Genomic DNA, 21,554 nt, shown 5'->3' with positions numbered 1-21,554 from the left:
GATGGCATCCAGGCAGGTTTTGAATATCTTCAGAGAAGGAGACTCTACAAATTTTCTGGGCAGCCTGTTCCAGTGCTCTCACAGTAAAGAAGTGCCCTCTCATATTCAGCCAGAATTTCCTGTGTTTCAGCATTTTCCTAATGCTTCAATTTTATTTTTATAGCAATAATGCAGGCTGATGGACTCAGTCTGGTTGATGGTAGTGGGGAAGTGAGCAATGAATATCCACAGTTGGTAAAAGCTGCATTACTGAAGTGGCTGCCTTAATTCTTTGACTACAAATCTGCCAACAAAGTGGAAAAAAAAAAAAAAAAGCCCAGAGGCTCTGCCTATGTATAAAAAGCTTCACTACTTAATACTGATTATTATTTTACATAATTTTGAAGCCACCTCTCAACTTTTTAAAAAATTAATAAAGCAAATGAAATTAATAGACACATAGATGTCACAATAGACTGTTTCAATGTCACTTCTGCTCTGCATACATTTTAAACCGTATTTTAAAATGTGTTGAGTCCTTGTATTAGTAATTTCAGCACATTTATTCAGAAGATGTCTTTTTGACAACACATTCTGGGCATTATATATGCAAAAGCCAAACCTAATATTCATATTAGGCAAATTAAGGCTACCTAAGTCCAAAATAAGTGCCTTAACTGTGTTTACCATGACTTATTCATACACTCAGCACTGCTTTCATTTACTCTACCATAACCTCTTAAAACATGTTTCTATTTCCACCACCTCTCTACTTCTAAGTAAAATGGATAACACAATTATCATAAACATGAATTTAATTCATTCTGTCTTGCATAATGCAATATGTGAAGGAAAAGGTTTTCTTCTTGTGACTGAGGAGGAAGAAAAGGTAGTCATCATTTTGTAATGGGAATCGTGCTATAAAGATCATAGTATGTGATTTTTTTCATCACAGAGTTTTTGAATCTTTCAGATGTCTATGACAGGTCTAGCAAAACCAAGAGTTTACACTGAAGTTCTTATCTATGCCTACATTTGGCAAAAACTGGCAGGATTAATAAAAGGGACCAAAAATGTCACAGAAACCCTACACCTGACCTATAATTTCTCACTAATTATTCCACACTCTTTCTCATACTGACAGTATAAGTTATTCTCTTTTATTTAATCAGACTTCTCTCTTTTGAAGGGCAGATGTTTCCCCATTAATATGGCAGAATGTCTTTGTTTCCTCACCAACTGTAGAGACAAATGATTACTACAATAAACTCTGGCATTTTGCCTTGCAGTTTCTTGGTGGAGACAAGTAAAATCGTTTTGTGAAGTATTTAAATATTTCAGAATTCAGAACAACCCCCCTCCCCCGAACCTATCAATTCTGTTGTAAAAAGGAAAGTAGACTGATATTCAACCCAAAGGTTAGTTTAAGTGTTTTAAAAACTCATTGCAATGACACTTCTGCTCTACAAAGTTCCCTTATCAATTTAAGGAGTGATGAAATAACACCAGGAGGCAAAACAACTCTTTTGTTACTAAGAAAAACCGATTTGTAGATATAGTCAAAAAACAGCTTGGAGGAAATTTTAGCAATATAGGAAGGTCTAATATAGACAGCATTGAAATGTGACTAAGCTGATCTTGGTGGTGCTGAGTCATGTAGAAGACACGTGTCTTTGGAAAAGGGCCTTCAAGGTGCAAGCATTAGCCCCTAGTGATGTAATACACTTAAAAAAAATTATTTTTGTTTTTTTGGGGGGGAGGGAAGAAGAGATCCTATCCCTTGGCAAGGGGACCACATCAAACTTAGTTACCCAGCTGTTACTTCAGTGACACCCTCTCAGTGTCGAGAACATTAAAAATATCACATGAAGAGGAAACATCTAAAGCAAGACAAGACAGTAGCTGACGAATTTTTTTGGCAGAACTGAGAAAGGTATGTCCATGAAAGACACTGTTAAAGAGTGCGAGATGGGAGCCTGGTATGACTCAGAATGAAATCCACCTTCTCTGCTGACACATCCTACTGAGGTATTCAGTGAAGACTGTAATTACAGCTGAGATACGATTCATCAGAAAATGTAACATAGCAGCCTATAAAAATAGAGACTATAGGCTAGCCACAAAAGGTAGACCAATTCTAGAACTTACTGGAGGTGAAAACTAAATTAGTTAATGGCAGGATGACATAAATAAGATTACTTCCACAAACTTATTAAGCTTACACTTTAAACGTCCTGTTGGTACGGCAGTAGAATCTGGCAGGAAACAGGAGAGTGGGATTCCTTTCACAGAAAAAGAACAAACGCAGACCTGGACTGTAAGGAAAGCTGTAGGGATGTAATTTACAATGTCTATGATGAATGTCACATTGGTCAAGCTGATAAATAGAATGAACTGTGAGAGGCAACTTTTTTTTTTTTTTTTTTTCTCTAGAAAAAAGTATCTAAATGAAATAGAGAATGAAGCAAAAGCCAATAAAGGCACCTTGAATACAGACTCAAGGAGAAAGAGATATAGGACAAATCACTATGTTGCAGAAAAAGAAGTAAATCTCCAGCACCTTAGTGTGGATTCTGAAACACAGCATTAGCAGAGCTCAGTACAGGTCAGATGTTTTAGATCGAGGTCTAAGGAAATCTGAAAGTACATAATTTGACTGTTTATTGGAACTGTTTTTTACTGTCTGCACCTCTCATTTGGAAAAATACCTAAAATTATATTTAAAAAAGCAACTATGACTGTGGTTTATAAAATTCTATCTCCTAGACACATCACAAGATGTTTTCTGGGAAGAAAGCAACAGAGGGAGAATTGCCATTTGATGCTATATGATGCCATTTGCTATTTCTCTAACAAATCCCCCCCAAACCTAAAATCTGCTCAATTTCTACAGTCATTTTACATATGAAAGCAATCTGACTTACTGTACATATGAAGCTCATTTTAAATATGAGATTTATTTCTGTTACTGTGTCATCTGTATCTTGGATGTTACTTCAATTAGATGAAAATACCTTACTTCCTACCACTTTCAATATATACACCAAGCCAATCAGTTATTTAGTCCTTGCCCACTACGAGAATGATTAATTATTATGAAACCCCAAACCAATCTATTATCTGTTTAGAATAGTACAAATATAAATGTAGCACAAGTACACACACATTTTGTATTTGTATACTTAGTCATCCTAAAAGAAAAAGTAACGAGTCTGTTTTCGCTGCCACATACTGAACACAAGGTAATTTCTTAACACTTGGCTGGTATTGATTAGCCCTGGCTGAAATCATTGAGTTTCTTCAAGACCATTCCATATTCTTTCCTTCAACAAAATGCATTCAATTAAATGCATTTACTCCAAGTAAATGTTTTCTTTAAAGGAATATTAAAACCAACCCCAAAACAAATAGCGTCATAACAGTAGAGATTCCCATTTACTACAATTCTCTTCTAAACTAGGCATGTGGATGACAAACTGAATTTCAGAGTAAGTTTTCCATATAAAATACTTCTGTATTTCACCAGTTTTCTCTTAAATGATAGTACTGAGGACAGACACTGGACAATACATTACCTCACCTATTTTTATGTTACTTATAAACTCAATGTTTCAACACCTCTTTTGTAAAAACTGTCAGAATCTCCTGAGATACTGAAATTTATTAGTATTGTACTGAAGATTATCATGCATGAGATATCCTAATTCTTGTGAACCGAAAAATGTATATATATAAATCATCATCCTGCAAATTATTTAACGCACAGTTTTGTTGCTCAGTAACACAAAGCTACTTGTATGTAAACTGATTAACCATTTACAAGACTGGAGGTTTCACGGGATTTTTTTTTTTTTTTGTGTGCGTACTACCTCTGAGAATTGCAAAATAAGTGGCTTATTTGGACCTACAAGTTATAGTCATTTTTATAGTTTCTGAGTAGAATAAATTTGAATGACTGTATTTAATTTTATATTTTGATGAGATTGTTGTAAGTGTATTATAACTGTATCTCATATAAGATTTTTATATTGAAGGGAGAAAAATAAATAAAATATTTGTATTCACTAAGTCATGTTTTACCTATTTATTATGCTTTTCTGCTTGTGACAACTTAAAAAAAACCCACAACATTAGAGACTCTTTTATGACTGCTAACTAACAAGCTCAGTCTTTGTGTTTGTTACTAAAGCAACACCTGCTACAATTCAGTTTGGGAAAAGTAGTTCAATACTCTTAATGAAAGATATTATAGCAAGCACCCTTAACCTATAAATGATGCTAATACCATTGTTAACCAACTATTATTACAGGAATATTTTCTAACTTTTTAAAACTATACTGAACTTTTCTCGATCATTGGGTTTAATATTTTAAGTAAATCTAAGTACGTATTTATAGATCTAAGTAATTAAGTACATACAGACATATGTCTAACTGGAGTCATTATACAAACTGCTATTATTACTGAAAACTTGTTCATAATTATACGTTTCTGTACCTAAAGTTATTATGAATAATATCTATGCAACACATCCATTGAATATATATCTGTTCTAGCTCAAAATATCTTTTGCCATTTATATTAAGATCGGTGTCATTTTACCAAAAATTTCACTGCCTGTGACCAAATTTGATATGAACCTAATTTTATTAGCAGGAAGCACTCTGTAGAAGATACTTACTAAAAATTAATACAGCTCATAGGTGGGGCAAAGAAGAATGATTTTGAGTAGCAACAGAAGCTGTGTGTCAGTAAGAAGAACATAAACCTTTCCTACATAGATACTTGATTAAAAACAGGTTTCCAAAAAAAAGAAATAAACTCCAACGATAGGCTGTTCTCAGGTAACATGATTACGTATTATGGCCTGATTTAATTCAACAGCAGAATTATACACTTTTAAAATTAACTGGTAAATACTTATTGCTTTAACTTTGAGAGGAGTTTTACATGCAAAAATAATTAATGGGTCAATTCTTAAACTCTCTGTACCTTGTAATTTTCTACTTTAAGATATGTTATTAATTTACAATGCCTTTTGTGACATTAAATTTATGTTAGTATACTTATACTGATATATTTTAACAAGATGATTATGTCAAAGGTTATCATCAACAGTTCATAATAAAAAGTTATGATCAAAAAACCAACTTATTATTTATAGTTTAGACTGCATAATAAAGTACTAGCAACACAAAATGTTAATTAATTTCTAATTCTCTATTCTTTTATTTAGATTTCATGAAGGTTGATTGGACTTGATCCATCATTTTACGGAAAATTAATTATTTCAAATACATGCACCACTTTATGCAACCTGCCTGATTTGCATTGAGGAAAATTCAGCAGAAGTAATTGAGGCACAAGCAAATACTGGCACTGACTGAACTCAATTTTCATTCCAAATTTCTGCAAAATCCCAAGACACAACAATATCAGATGCAGGGGGAAAACAAACAAAAGCAATGTGTAAAGGGAACATGAAGAGAGAATATTACAAGAATCAGAGAACAAAGGGATTGCAAAACTATTTTAGTGCCATAGATGAACAGTGAGGGCTTCATTCAGGCAAGGTGGAATAAGATATCATATGGCATCCTGACAATTGATGTCTTCATTTAAATGTAAGAATTTACATTCTAATTAGAAAGAATTTACATCTTAATCAGAGGCAGCTGTATTATCTTGTTACTGTTTTTTTCAAAGGTAATGAACTAAAGTACTGCTGTGCTTTTTCAACCAGAAACTAAATAGACAGCATACAGTGTTATTTTATAGCCTACCTGCTGTAAGCTGTTATTAATATTTTCAAAGACTAAATTCCAACAAAATCTTTCAAAATAAAAATTGTATTTGACATTGCTCAAATGATACCATAAAGACTTATTTAAAATATTTAACCAATACCCTTTCTGACATATATATTTTAAGTATAGGTACTCATAAAGGCATTAGTATGGCACCAATGAAGCACACTTTCATTTTAGGTTTCAACTAATACAGTGTAATATTGGGGGGAAAAGTATTTGGGAATATTTCTATTAACACTGCAGTTCCACTGATATTTCTACATGTTGTTCATATAATACATAAGGAAAAAAAAGTCAAATAAGACAATTTTGTAGCTCATGTACAAATACCTCTCAATTGAGGCCAAACTGACATATTTTAGATGCTAGTTCTAGAGGATGAGTCCTGCTAGGGAACATACACATGCTTTTAGAGGAACTTCTTGACTCATGAAATCATGGATTACTAGTTCAGATTAAATATCAGGTTTTTGTCTCATCCATAATTCCAAGAGGTTTGATGTCAATATGCTGCTGCTATTTGATGCCAATATAACTGCTGCTAGGCAACTTTTACTATATGAGACTGCAGCAAGAAGTAAATGCATTTTTTCTTCCTATGAAGAAAATTAGACATGGCTGGAGAAGCTCCTGGTTTAGTTCCTAGCTCTACAAAAACTAACTCTGGAATTCTCAGTACTACTTTGTGTCTCCACACTTGCACGACATCTCTCTCTCAGCTCTATACCTATTCTAAATGGAAATGTCTTTGGGGCAAGATCATTTATTGCTACATACTATACAACGTTCAGTCCTACAGACACTTCCATAAAGAGTATTGAATTAGGATGAAATGTCTTTCATTACATATTGGTCTTCCTTTGAACTCTGTAATGCTGTGTGTACTTTCATGTATGTTCTAATAAGACAAAAAAATGAATAAACCTCCCCAACTTGGAATCTTCCATCAGCTTGGGAATCTAGGTAGAAATTACTGAAACAACATATTCCGTTTGCCCCCTCATGGCTTAAATGGCACCAGCCAGAAAGACTCACATCCTGAGACGGATAATCGTATTTGTACAATGTTCAAATGTGATGAGATACACAGAATTCACCTGGGAAATGGAAAGGACCAGTTTTCCTCTACAGATGCACCAGGTCCAACACTATCTGTGGCAAGTAACAGGAGAGGTAAACTTGCTGTACTTTCTTCAGTAAAAGCAAGCTTCTGCTCACCTGCACGTAACTTCCTTTCAAATGCAGTCCCTCAGAATGTGGAATGTAAGGTCAAAGAATGCATAGTTTTGACTTTTTTTTTCTTTTTTTTACTGGTTTGAGCTATGTATTCGTGGCTTCCCTGTGATTGCAGATCAAATTTATTCATTACTAAGCATTGAAAAGATATGCTTGAAGAAACAGGGACATTAGAACAAAGATTATAAAGATTATTCCTCCTCCTGAACAACGAGGAACATATTACATTTCCAAGATCTATTGAAAAACTTGGCTTTTACTGATCCTTATGGCTAAGAGAGGAACAGACATTCTGTTCTGCTCATACTTACATACATACTTAATTTCTGCAAGAGGAAAATAATTAAAAAAAAAAAGTTTAACGGACCTTGAAAGGTAAAGGAGATTTTAACTGGTGTTTGAGGAATTTTTTGATTCCCTTTTTGAACTGGGGAGAAATACCACCCCCTACATAAGAAATGAGACCAGTCTTTTTTCCCAATATTTGTTAATATTTAAAGTTTATAACAAAACAGATAATATGACATAGAACATTATTAGAAATGGAAAGACAAATAAAAAATTATCAGTATCTTCTTCTGTTACAAATTTAGACTAATTCATACAACTGACTTTACCTGCATCATTCTGATCTGTTTCCAATATCTTTTTTGAGATTAATGGGCCATTTTTTTATTGAAAGACATTAGTTTTCACTAACTTCACTTAGTACCACACACATTACGTACTGTATTCTGTCATTCAGTATCAACTTTGGAGTATCTTTCCCTTCCTTAAAATAACACTACATTCTACTTCAACCACGAAACTAAACTGAAGTTGTTTTTACAAATACTGTATTATCGCAACGCTTCATGGACCCTGACATCAACCTGAATATACAGTCAATGCCAGCTTATTTTTATCGTTCCTTTTCCAAAATGAAATCCTTATTGAAACTGTTTCCTTTATTTAACCGTCTTTTAAAATTTCATCTTAAATGTATTTGGCAATTTCATGATTCATTATTGCCAGCCTTTTTTTCATAGTGATATAGAAACAAGTAGATCTTTTGTTTCTATCTATGATTATGATACCAGAAAATTTGTAAAACTAAATTTCACAATCATAATTCTTTATTTTCTTTAACACATCTTTCCCTTTTTAACAATACTGTTACAAATACACTCGAGGGAAACATAAAAACATTGATATATGACTGCTGCTCTCTACCTACCCTACTTCTACTTATTTGTTTCTCATTTACATTGGAGTATTTTTGGTACTGAAGCTAAGTACCAAAATGTTTTTGTTTTTCTTTTTAAACATGCCTATGTATCTCTGAGTACCTCCACAGTAAAAGCTATCTCTTTATCAGTATGTTTTTTACACAGTCAATAATTATTGGTTTTAAAGGAAATTTTGGAGGAGACTTCTTTAACACACTAATGATTTCAGACCTTCTGGAGGCCAACAGGGTATCTGTGAAAAACTTGATACTCTTTAGGATGGTCCTTTAGTTTGCATCCAGTCTTGATCCCTGAAGATTTTAAATGGTACAGATCAGCACCCAAAATCTCCTAGAAGAGCTATAGCAAGACTTCTCATGGAGGTTAAGATACTGCAGACCTTACTGGCTAGTGGCTCCTACTAGAAGTCAAGGTAGGAGTTCCTACTGTCCTGCTATATATGAACAAGTAGAAAAGCTAAGCTACATTAAAAGCATGCTAAGCTCTAATTAAAGAAAATAAATTCAGGCGTACCTCCTTTCCATGTTTGCCTACCCACATAAGAAGTCTTAAAACTGGAAAAATCAATTAATGTTTCCAATGTAAATTTAAAGATTATTAGTACACAAATATGTAACTCACTGGGACACAGATCCTCACCCTTTTCAATGGACACTAATTTGTTTTCATGATCTTTCACTACTTAAAAAAACCAAAAACTATAATTAATTGAGTTCATAATTCTTCAGCAGATAATGCATGCTCTGTAATCATTTCCTAACAATTTGGAAAAAATATTTAAATATATATTCAGTCCTCATATTGCATTTATAATAAAAAAGATATTCTCTCAATATACGCCTGTAAACTGAAAAACAGTGAAAACTAATCCATGATTGCCTAACAGTGAATATTATGGTTCATCTACAATGCTCTGAGTCTTATAGACTCAGAGCTTATAATGAGAACACTATAAAAAATAAAAAGGTTTAAATCCAATAAAGGTATCTGGTGAAATTCAACATTCCAAAATCTTTCTATCTTACTATTGTGAAGTAATCATGAAATTAAAATTGTAATGCATTTCATGATACAATTTATTTTACACTTCAAAAAGCATCTAACCTTTGGATATATTTTGATCACTTCAATAATAATGTTTAAAACATTTTGAAGATAGTTAGAAACATATTAGCATAAGTAAGAATCAGAGAACAGAAAATTGCAGACAATTGGAAATGTATGTACATCTTTTCAACTACAATGACAAAGGACTTCCATATTATATTAAACCTACTAATATTGAAACAATTTTCAAATGTTTTGATTTTTGTTTTCCAGGTATCTCAATTCTATTGATAGGTTACATGTAAATGTAACCTATGACTGCAGCTTTGGTTCATGAAGCAATCATTTGATACAACCTTCATTTTTATCACTAAGTAATCACATTTAAAAGGTTTCAAAATAATATTATAGAGGTTAAAATACTCCCAGAATTTCAGTGTTATTATTACATGTTCCTTTATCATGCTATAATTAATTTTCATGTTTTCTTCCTCAGGGTGCACCCTATTACTATTACTCAGATGTTTCCACTTTACAGTAATTAAAAGTTACTCTTAAAACAATGCCTCATAAAGTTAACAATCAACAGTAAAATTCTGAATATTTTACACACAGATTTCGATTAAATAGTCTGCTACTTCTGCAAATATTTTTTTGAGGAAGATTATAGACCTAGGTCTCCAGTTGGCATTATAAAAGCAGAACGTATATAATGTGCAACATTTTGAACATGGGATTAAATCTGGGATTAATCTAGATTTACATTTAAATTAACTTTAACATCAGCAGGAGTCCTGTGGTTAATTCTGGGTGCACAGGCAGGGGGGTAGATTGAGGCCAGCTGAGAATGAACCACTGTGACTTTTATCTTAAAGTCAGGTTTTGTTGAGAATATCTAATTTAGTTATTGGCATCAGCTATTTAACCTGCACTCCAGCCACTTTGCTGGAGCTGGAGTGGTTACAACAGTTACCTCGTGTAACTACAAGAGCAGCATAGGTCCCTTCAAGGTTTTACTACAGTGACGGTTTTCAGTGTTTCCCTGACCTGGCCTGCAGTTGCCTTTCATAGCTGGCACGTGAACCAAGACCGAAGCAAGACACAGCAAATGTTTCTCAGAGAAAGGCTTTCACGAAGTTTGTGCCTGTGTCTAGCAAAAAGGCCAAGGTGGTAGACAAGCTTCCATGCAGGGAGGCCCAAGAGCCATTTCCACTCAAGACCTTCAGGTGCAGCCACAAGAATTTTCTGTGATTCATGCAGAAGAATACAGTGTGAGTACTCACTCACTAGGTCTCTGTATTTTGACTGTTTTTAAACAGAGACATTATTAGTAACAGCAGATGGTACCAAGTTCTCTAACTGATCAGAGGGAAAACGTAGTTCAGTTAACCAAAAATTCCAATGGAAAACGTTCTCCAGTGTTTTTCAGGGAGTGGAAGGGGTCAGTCTAATGGACTTTTTTTTACCCATCACCAAATAGTGACCCATTAGTTAGGCTTTAATTCTCAGCAGTGATCGATGTGTCTTCATACATATTTTCATGCATGCTCTTATTCTTCAGAAACCCTTGTATCTCCTTGTGCAAGAAACTGAAAACATGCAAAATGTTTTACAGATTTCTGGGAAAAAAAAAGAAAGAAAGAAAGAAAAAAAGAATCCTCTATACAGACTGGGAGAAGACTACTCTTCTCTGAAGAGCAGTAGCAAAAGAGCAGGAAATTATACTCTGTCCAGGTTGGGGAAGAAGCTATTTTAAAAATGCATTCATGGTAAGAACAGGGCTGCCTCCTTCTGCATCCAGCCTTTCATCTTCTCTTTGGTTGAGGTAAGTAGAGTAGGGATCAGCTGATTAATTCCTAGTATACCCGTTACATTTCTCTCCCAGGCTTTCTAAAGAACGATTTGCTTTGTTCTCCCTCCTCCCAGCTGAGCCTGAGATCTACGGTGTTTATTTGTCTGTATTACCAATGGATTTATTTATTTTTTTTTCTGTTGGGCCAAACTGAAAAGAGTCCTGATAAAAGCCAATACTTTCTGACTTCCTTGTGGTATTACGGACCCAGAGTCAGGCTGAAAGCAGTGCAAGCTGCAAGCAGAACGTGAGGCCTGTAGGACACAGTTGTCTCAACATCCTTCAACATCAAGGCCAAAATTTAACTCCTCCCAGGGAACCAGAAATCTTCAGCATTTAAAGAGACTGGTGCCATTACTCTGTGGCCTCTGTCACCTCAGTCCATACCGGAGCCAATGAAAATGCCAGCAACAAGAGCGAAAGCTGGCAGTGGGTAATAACACCCTTTCGAACTGTCACACTAATGAACCTTATGTTTACTGCTTAAATTGAGCCATGGACGTACTGCTTATTAAGTACGGATCAAACACAACGTGGAGCAGGAAGTCTAATGCATGGCAATGCTACATCTTCTTTTCATAATCACCAGAGATTGAACAAATCATTTATTAGGGAATTTTCCCTAAATTCCATCCAAATGGCAGGAACCAAGTATGTGGGATGCGCAAGCAACACAATATGAAATAATTTCTACAGAATTAGTCATAAAAGGAGAACAAAATATAACTTAGTTTCTAAAAGGTAAGGATGTGCATTGAAATCTTAGAATTTACTAAAATTCACTGCACTGTGTCATCCTTGGATGACTATTAGATTCATTCTTGATGTCACTGAAGAATCAGCCAAATCCTAATCACATCTAGACCATGGACTAACGGCTCACTGAATGCACAACATCAGGAGAAGTTCATTTTGACCTGAGTCATTAAAGACATGGAGAAACGTCTCCTAGGAATACCAATATTCACTGTACACACAGGCTAGCACAGTTAAACAATCAAATATTTTGTATCAGATGATTATATCATATCAGATATTACAGAGTACATAAAGGAAAAAGTTGCAAGTGGTTAACTTTAACCATTTCATTCCTAATGATGACTAGCAATAACAATAGTTAGCAAAGATATATATATATTACATATATATATATATATATATATTAGTTGGATTATATATTAAACATTAGGAAAACAAAATTTTGATCAAAAAGTTTTAAGAAATAAACATAACTGAAGACAAGCTTTTTAAAATTCTTGATATACCTTCATATTACAATGCTAATTTAAGCTTTCCTCTGCCAGTTACTATTCTCAAAATATACAGCAGTACTTAATAAGACAAGACTAGACTTAACTATTGACTTTCATAATGAAACATGAAGATAAAAATGAGGCTTGGTGTAATTTATAAGAGAGAAAATGATGTACTAAAAGCAAGACACTAAATCAATTTTAAACACCAAACACAATTTATGTCTGACTTTAAAACTCATCCTCAAAACATTAATCTAGACAAAGGCCAGAAACTGAATGAGGCATAATTTGTGAAACTGATACCTTTCATCACAACCTCTAGCTGAAAAGGTCATTAGATATATTATATCTAAGTGAGCAGCTTATCCCTGCTTCATTACTGATAATTAAGGCAAGTAATATTTTCTTGACAGTAATGTGTCCAGTAAGAGATATCGTCTAGTTTGCATAAACCAGACATTAATTACCAGAGTAGTATCAGAGATAAAAAAAATTAAGTACCTGTGTAACATCATTTCATTATTTTTTCTTCATTTCCTTAAAGAATTAGCAGGCTCAGAAACATAATGAGCATATTAAGAAATCCATTTTCAAGCATTTATTAAAACCCTTATTACACATTACACAAATATATTTTTGTACATACATAAACAGAAATGAAGGCATCTGGAAATATACACATTATTTGAGTATTTTGTCATCTTGCTTTACTAGAGCAACATTTGTGGGTGAAGAACAGTGATCAAATAACAGGTTCTTATTTGGACTTCATTTCAAATGTTAAGGCTTTCATACAGAAGAAATCACAAATGACTCCAAGACCTCTGACCTGCAACTTCAACCCATGTAAAAGGCTGTTCCACCTTATTTGCATAAATAGTAGTTTTTCTGTTGTACAGAATAGGATATGTATTGAGCGTATGTGTGATGATGACAAATTTGTCACTTAGCTCATAATCTGTTAAACAGTTTTCATTTCTCACTAGAAATGTCTCCCAATGTTTTTAAAAGCTATGTTGCACAGTGTTTGGCAGACAGAAGAGAGGTTCTGTTAATAAACTGTTCTGTAATGGTTTATTCATTAAGGTGTGTTATCTACCATACTTCACTCTACCTATAGGCAAATGTTATCTACAGCTACTTTACCTTTAATCATAACAACAGATACAAATGCTGTTGTCACTGCATGTCGTCCAGGAACCATAAAATGGTACTCTATCCTTTCAGCTTCCCTCAATTCCAGTATTCCTGAAAATGTGAATGTATATTTGACAATAAATCTGGAGAAACAATTCCTTTGAATTCCTGTCCCCATGAACATTCATATTATTGGTCCTTTGAGCAGTATTTCTCAGAAAGCATCATTAATTTAGGGAAGGGTCCATGGGTCTCTTGTTGGATAAAGAATGAAGTATGCCTTCCCAAAGAAGAGAAGGAGATTTAAATCATTGTAAATATGGTGGAAATGTGCGTGCAGTTGCAGATGACAGCTCAGTCAGTCTCAGGAATGGTGTTCATACAGAGGGATATAATTGAAATCACCTGTGTTCCAGTAGAGCAAGCTCTGCTTCTTGTAGATAGATCTGTGCAGTCCTATGAGCTCCTACTCAGTCTTATACCATATCCTCACACAGTCAATTACAGCCTGTCACAAACCTCTGAGGTGATTAAAAAAATTGCCACCAAAAGAAAGCAGGTTAACACAGAAGATATTTACAGAAGGAACTGTCTCAGCTATGCTGTGTATAATAAATATGGAAAGGATACACACATCCTCTTCTGTGAATGTGTGTGCAGGGTTCAGAGAAAGCAGGGCTTACACACGCATTTCTGAATTCTGCTACAACAAACACTTTACGGATACTATCAAATATAGCCCATGTAGCTTGCACACATATGATCCAAAACAGTCAGAGGAGTAGTTATACTGATTTTAGCTGTGATTCTGTAATAGTAAATGTATTGAGTTGACTGACAATTTGTTATCACGATGACTATTTGTCAAATACCTTAAATACTGGGAAGTTAATGGAAAGATCTGTTTTGTGATAACAACCTAACTGATAAACCTGCATGAAAGCTCAGTGAAGGCAAAGTAGGTATCTGGAACAGGCAGTAAAGAGATCTTTCAGTAGTAACCGACACTATTCAAGTGCACTAGATCTGATCTAGTCTGGTTTTGAAATTTGCAATGACCAAATTGCAAAATGACCATTTCATCACTGGCGTCAGAAGTTGAAACCATTACTCAGTTTACATGAAGTGTAAGGAAAGAGAGGGTAAAATAAAGTCCATGCCCGTATAAGATGTACTCCCTTACTACTGCATGTTTCTTCCTTCTTTTGAAATGCTAGTCCTGATGCTTGTGAAATAAAGTTCTGCAACTTTCCTGCACTTTAAGATAATACGTGGAGTTGTTGATGGTCTGCATTGGCATGACACCACACAACCTAATAGCCACAACATCATGAATGTGTAGAGAGCCGTAACTTCTCAGTCTCTACAAGTGGCTATTCCCATGTGACACGTGATCCAGTCTCTGGGTACAGATTAATTAGAAGTTCAACAGAGAAGTAACCAAGGTGATTTGTATTTAAGGAGAAAAGTCACTGGAAAATATGGTCACTTCAACCTCAAAAAAATTTGTCAGTGCTCTCACTGAAAACTGGCCATACTCATCTATACAACACTGCTGGACTTCATTGTGCTAGTGGGAATCAAAACAGCATTTCCCATGGCAGACGGCCAGGATATTTCTGCCTTTTCTATTGGAAAAAAATACCTAGGCATGGCCTTGTTACTTGCAAGCTAAATTACGTAAGGCATTAAACATGACAGGGAATGGCCATCGTACAGCATCATCTGCAACAAGTCTTGTTTGCTAGGGACAGTGCACCATTCAGCTTCAGTAAAAATCAGCTAGGTAACCAGAATCCATCACTGTGGTCCACGCAGCTCTAATTATGCTGACACTTACCTGTCACATTCCTTCAGCTCTTAAAGACTGGCTGGAGTCAACAGAAAGACTTAGCTGACAAATCTTAGGGAATGGTACGTAATGCTAGATCAGTTTTGCATTTTACCACCTGATTTTACAAGAAAGCGACTTGACCATAGCTGGTAAGATTAAACTGATGAAATAAGTAGGTTCTTCTAGAACCCTCATACCATAGATAATTTTGCTTGACTACTTTGAACTTTTAAAAAATCACAGTAAAACTTTGATCATATCTCTTCTTATTAAAATTTACCTCTAATATTTTGATAAAATCCCAAAGAACTGTAACATCACAAAGACTGAAAATCAAAACAGAAGTGATTGCAAATGTAAATATGCTGTTTTAACACCTACAGTAATAGAAAATTTCCTCATTCTTTCTAGTTTCTTAGGTAGAACAAGTGACACCAATCATTGGCACCTGACAGATATAACCACCTGATGTTACTTTTATTCTAAATATGCTGAAGTCAGACCTGAAGAAGTTGTTGATCAGCCTCCAAAAGCTTTCTAAATTAGAAGCAGTATTTTTAACAAGAGAATAGTTCTGCTGAGCTAGTGACATGCAAAACATTTCTCACTGGTGTCAGTATTTGTAGGATTACGGAATATCAAGTATGACACTGCAGATGGCTATTTATTTATAAATAATAGCAGTATTTCAGTAATGAATTATTCATATGTAGTATAATATTGACAAAAATAACTTGCATGTATCTCCTGAAACAGTTGCTGTTTTCACTGCTATTACAAAATATACATCTGGTTTTACTCTGTATTTTGATTATAAAAAGATCTGAGTAAAACCATAAACCAGCCTTCTGTGCCATGTTTATAGAAGCAGTCTGCTTCAACACATGAAAGCCATCACTCAAAATCCTCCACAATTTCTTCAGCAAGTGCTTCTTCCAAACACAGGGAGCACATAGATGTTTCCCCCATAAAAACTGAAGTACAACGTGAAGCCATGACTGCATTTATTCCAATTTACAATTTTGTACCTCTGCAAGAAGAGGATGCATGCCTAATGTACATTTTAGAAACATAATTTTGTATGAATTTCACTGTGATTATCAATTAACCTATCCTAACTAATTTTTGTAACAGCACTGAGATAACAATACAGGTATTACTCAGTTTTATTTAAATATCAAGTCCATTACAAACTTCTAATCATAAACTGACTCTGAAAAAGTTGTGAAGCTGGAGTTCTTAAATTAAATGTATCATCATCTTATAATATTTTATACAGCCTGCTTATTTGTTAACCTGATAGTTTGCTCAATGTGATCATTTCATGTAATCCTAACACAGATTGACTTGCTTGTTTTATTAATACATGTATTTTATTGTTCTTACTTTTCATCTATTTTTTGATTTGGCATTGCTGATAATATGATCATGTACAATATGATACTTTTCTAAGAATATTAGTGATAGCTATAACAGGATATTTTTTCAAGTAAGAAATGTAATTTCAGAAACCTTGAGAACCTCAGTATGTATCAAATGTGTAAACTTACACTGACAAATTCTCCAAAGAGATCTTCTTTTCACAGCTTGCCTCAGTTTAAGAGGCAGAAATTGGCACTCAGTACTTAAAATGCTACCACTACATCTCTAGTTTCCTCAAATCTGAATTCAGAAAAGGCAAAATTCAAATTTATCTTATCAGTAAACTAGAAAAAAAAAAAAAAACAACTCACAAATCTAGCCACTGTTCTCAGATCTAAAACAAAACCTGCAGTTGCATAATCACTTCAGTCTTAAATTTTAGTGGACAATAGACTGAACTATTCTGGATGGCTGTACAAAGGATGGTAAAATGAGAGATGGGATTGGATTTTGTTTCAAAAGTAAAATTCTAAGTGACACGCACTACTTTTCTCTCTCCCTCTCCCTTGTTCACTTAAAACATTAAAGTTAAGATGTGTTTTGAACACTGGGGAAAGATTTACAGACTCCTTGAGGATGTTTATAGTGGGTTTCTTCTAACAGTACGAGTATGAGTGTGTATTCCTCATGTTTCCACACCTTCCCCTGTGACAGATACAGAGCAGTAAAGGGACCAATACAAGGCAGACAGCTTTTCAGCAGTTTTAGGACATGTACTTGGAAACTGTATTTTTATTTTAGGTTTTGACAAATGGAAAAATCATGTTTAAAATTCTGACATCGAAACCTACAATTTCATGCTTCATCTATACAACATCCCTTTAGATGTAAGCACCATTTAAAAACAGTTTCCCCCTTACGTTCAGTACTAGGCGTTTTCTCATATTAATTATCTAGAAAAAAAATAGGCAAAGTTTGCAATAACTCTTCAAACATGAAAAATTTTGTCCATACATTCTGCTTTAATAGTATTCATTACATGCAGTTTTGACATCTATGTTATGTTATTATATATTTCTTCTTATGGACAGAAAACAGTAACAAAAAGGAGCAATGTTGCATTAAAACACTAAAACTGCTAAAGCAGATTTTGCTTACTGGAATTTACAACACTGAGTGGTATAAAACTAGAATATTCATCCTCTTAAGTCCTGACAAGGAGTCTGACACTTCCCTTGGTGCAGCACTCAAAACCAAATCTACACTTTTTGGCCTCTCTGGACAAAGGAATTTGTGTCAGACAGTTCTTAATTGACAAAAGCAAAACAACTGCTATACAATATAAAATACACCACATCCCAGCATCTTGAACTGTGTCTGAAACCAGCTGTTCCAACAATGCTCCAAAGAAAAAGGAAAATCATCATAAACTACAGTAGCAAGCACAGCCTATAGAAATGGTTCAAGCAAATAAATTTTGGTGATCTGACTGGATGAGGATGCATATAGGCTGAAGCTGCATACAAGACTATCAAGCAAGATTTTGTGAATATCATGAGTATTCTCCTGCCTAAATTTCTCATACCATTACTCTAAAGTCTCCAAACTTTGCATTTTAATAGCAGGCTATAAAGTTCTAGGTAACACCACTTTTACACATTCCAGTATGACCCAGAATCTTATTTTAAGGAAGTCATTGATCTTTCTCCAATTACAGAAGAAAACTAAATGAAAAAATATCAGCTGAAATCTAAATCATGTCTCTGATACTTACAAGATCAATACAAAGAATCCAACTTCATATACGGACTTGACCATGTTAGCTAGCAAATTTGCTTTATCTTACAATGCTTTTCAAAATATTTATGTTACAACTCTTTCCTGGTCTATTATTTGGATAGACGTTGTTAAATAAAAGGATTTCTCTAACTTTTTTTTTGTTGTTGTTAACTTCCTATATTGTAGAGAGTAGGGAAGGAACCAGTACAGTATTCAACATCAGAATTTTTCGTTCACCGAATGTGGAATTGAAAATTGACAAAGTTAGTGAGTTTTGTATGTGGATCAATGCCTAAATTTCTTATTTTGGGAAAATGTTAAAATAGATCACTTTTTAAATGTAAAGTCGTGACTACTGCATGAGTTTATTCAACCACTTTTCTACAGCTTTCTGTAAGGCTGTGTGGTATCTTCAGGCTCATGTGGAACAGCTGCACTGACACAATGGGCTGCAGACGTTTTTACTGTCCTAATAATCCACATATTAAAGAGTCCCTAAATACTCATTGACGCGACAGACCATAACAACTCCCTTGGAGCTGTTACAGTTTATCAGGTCAGTGATCTGCATACTGAGGATTCCCCAAGTACTCATTGACAGGTAGCTTCTCATATACACTTGTACTAAAATAATAATTGCTTCAAAGGAACTGTTAAATCCCAGTTGCAAGAACAAATTAATTTAAAACCATTGAGACAGCACTTTAGTTTTTCTAAAGATCTGACAAATCTAGACAAACCTACGAGACAAACCCAGACATCTGAATGCAATGACTGTTCTCAAATATTACGGCTGTATGGTATTGTGGTTAAAAACACAACACACCTTGTCTTCAGGGAATTATCATCACTACTTTCCTGCTAGTCAAAGGTGACACAAAACCTGTTCTTGACACAGTTCAAAAAGACTGAACTGAAAACTTTTTATATAGGTGATCATCTTAACTGAACCCTCGAGTTGGTCATTCCCTATTTCCCTATGTCCTCAGTTTCTGTGTGTAGTGTTATCTTCTGTCCCCACATCTTAAGCATGTATCACTGAACCTCTTGTTTTTTCCCTTTCTCTTTTCTTCCACATTGTAGCAAGAACGATTCCAGGATTTCCAGGATTTCTATTTAGCTTTGCCATCTCAGAACCCTTTAATCTCCTACTCTTTGTTTCCCCTCACTCTATATGATTTGAGGAAAAACTCATATGGATCACAGAAACCTTTGCGCCCAACAGGACTTGGAGTGACCTATTTGCTCCCACCCACTGCATCACATCATGCAGTGACAACTGATTCACACTCTGGACAACTTTTTGGCTTCCTGTGAGTTTCAGACAAGGCTGAACATGGAAGCACCCACAAAGACTACTGATGAGAGTGAATGACTACATGGCAACTGCCTACAGTCAAAATGTATCTCCTCTAAAGACAGAAATCCAGAAGAGAAGGCTAATTCACAAGGTTAAATTGGGATACCGTGGAGTCCATGTCCATGATGGACTTCAGCCTGACAATATTATCCTCTACAATTTGGTATAGGCATCAGTAAACATCACTGGAATTCTTTAGGGCTAAGTGTGATACTCCTACTAGTTTTTACATAATTTTCTCCACAGGGCTCTGAAATCATACACTGCAAGTATTATTTATAGTCCAATCAAGAAGCAAATCAGTTACATTTCTTTTCCTTGTTACTTGCTTTTTATGACTCATTTATGTTACAGCTAGCAGGACATGTAGATCTAGATGACATCGGTTGTGTGTTTCTGAAAACTTTCTTCATGAAAACCATACTTTGAAATCACACAAGTATTCAATCAAACTTACATTAACAGTCAGGATAGCTGCAATATTCCTGCACATAACTCAGCACCTCACACTGCTAGTCAAACCAAGGAACTGAAACAAGAGGTGGAAGAAGTATCAAAAAGCCCTTAATAGATCCATGACTTTCTAATACTGGCTATGTTAATACATACTACTTCAATTATCTGTTTTTGTATGTAACTGCTAATAGTATAACTCTAATGCTTGGATGCTGCAAACTCAGGTTGTGGCAACTCCTTTCCTAAAAGTTAAATAGCATCAACAAATCAGAAGAAAGCAAATATTCTTCTCTTAGGATGTTCTTACTAGTAACTTTTCTCCTCAATCCATATATTTAATGCTTCCATTGTTAAGAAGTGAATTATTTCTCTGTAGTCTTTTTCTTTACAGTTTTGAAAAATCCAGGCATATTCTAAGCACTATTGCAAGGATTATTTTATAGCTCGGTGTTTTGGTCTCTGCCCTTCTTTATCCCCCTTTTTACTAACAAGGCAAACACAAAACACGTCTCTTCATTTTAAAATTCCTTGCAATTTAACATAATTTTAAATATCACCTCTTAAACAGCAATATATTTACTATCTATAAATTCTATTTCTTTCTTTCTTTCCTTTTTTTTAGGTTTGGGATGATCTCCATATGAAAATTCGCAAAAAAAATCTCATTATTCTGCTTCAATAATGCCTTAAAAATTTCCTCTTCTATGAAAACCTCTTCTCTCATTGAACTTAAACGCTGAGCTAATTTAAGACTCGGGCTATGCTGATGAAATCCTAACACAGCAAGTTACTGACTTTTGCCTCTGTTCAAAAAGATAAGACCTGAACAGCTCTCCCAACCTCATCCTAATAGAGTTGTAAAACACCATTCTTGCTGCAGCCAAAGGATTAGAGACAGGGTCAGAGTGTGTGTGCTGCAGGGGCTGGCAAAGATTTAGAAGGCAATGTTACAAAGAAAAGAGACTGAAGGATCCTGAGGGGATGCTGCAGAAGGACACAGTCTGAGGAAAATGAACTTTTACAAGAGAGGGAGAGAGAAAAACCTCCTAAGCATGGGAAACCCCATAGCTTTTGTGTCTCCACCTAAAACAGCCCTCACCATTTCCACTACACTTTTTCAGCTTTGTCCTTGACCAATTTCAGTTCTCCCAAAGCCCTCTGCTAATTCCCTGCAGCCTTTTTGCTCCTCTTCATTCCCAGTCTTTAATAACTGTGC

General features: G+C 34.7%; 1 protein-coding gene across 6 annotated transcripts in view; it reads right to left on the bottom strand.

Annotated features, from left to right (window-relative positions):
* ELP4 (elongator acetyltransferase complex subunit 4) overlaps nucleotides 1–21,554 on the bottom strand; it is a 196,334-nt gene that overhangs the window by 94,035 nt on the left and 80,745 nt on the right. The window contains exon 10 of one of the 6 annotated variants that reach the window (XM_068685040.1): nucleotides 12,981–13,658. The exons of the other annotated variants lie outside the window; for them this stretch is intronic. Within the exon in view, the coding sequence (XP_068541141.1) occupies nucleotides 13,644–13,658 (15 nt within the window). The 3' untranslated portion in view covers nucleotides 12,981–13,643. Of the gene's footprint in view, nucleotides 1–12,980; nucleotides 13,659–21,554 lie in introns of those variants that run through there. 6 annotated transcript variants of the gene reach the window in all.

The sequence above is a fragment of the Anas acuta genome, chromosome 5 (genome assembly GCF_963932015.1).
Source record: "Anas acuta chromosome 5, bAnaAcu1.1, whole genome shotgun sequence".
Classification (NCBI taxonomy): Eukaryota; Metazoa; Chordata; class Aves; order Anseriformes; family Anatidae; genus Anas; species Anas acuta.
The sequence above is the reverse complement of the archived record's forward strand: the minus strand, read 5'-3'. Positions and strand labels throughout refer to the sequence as shown.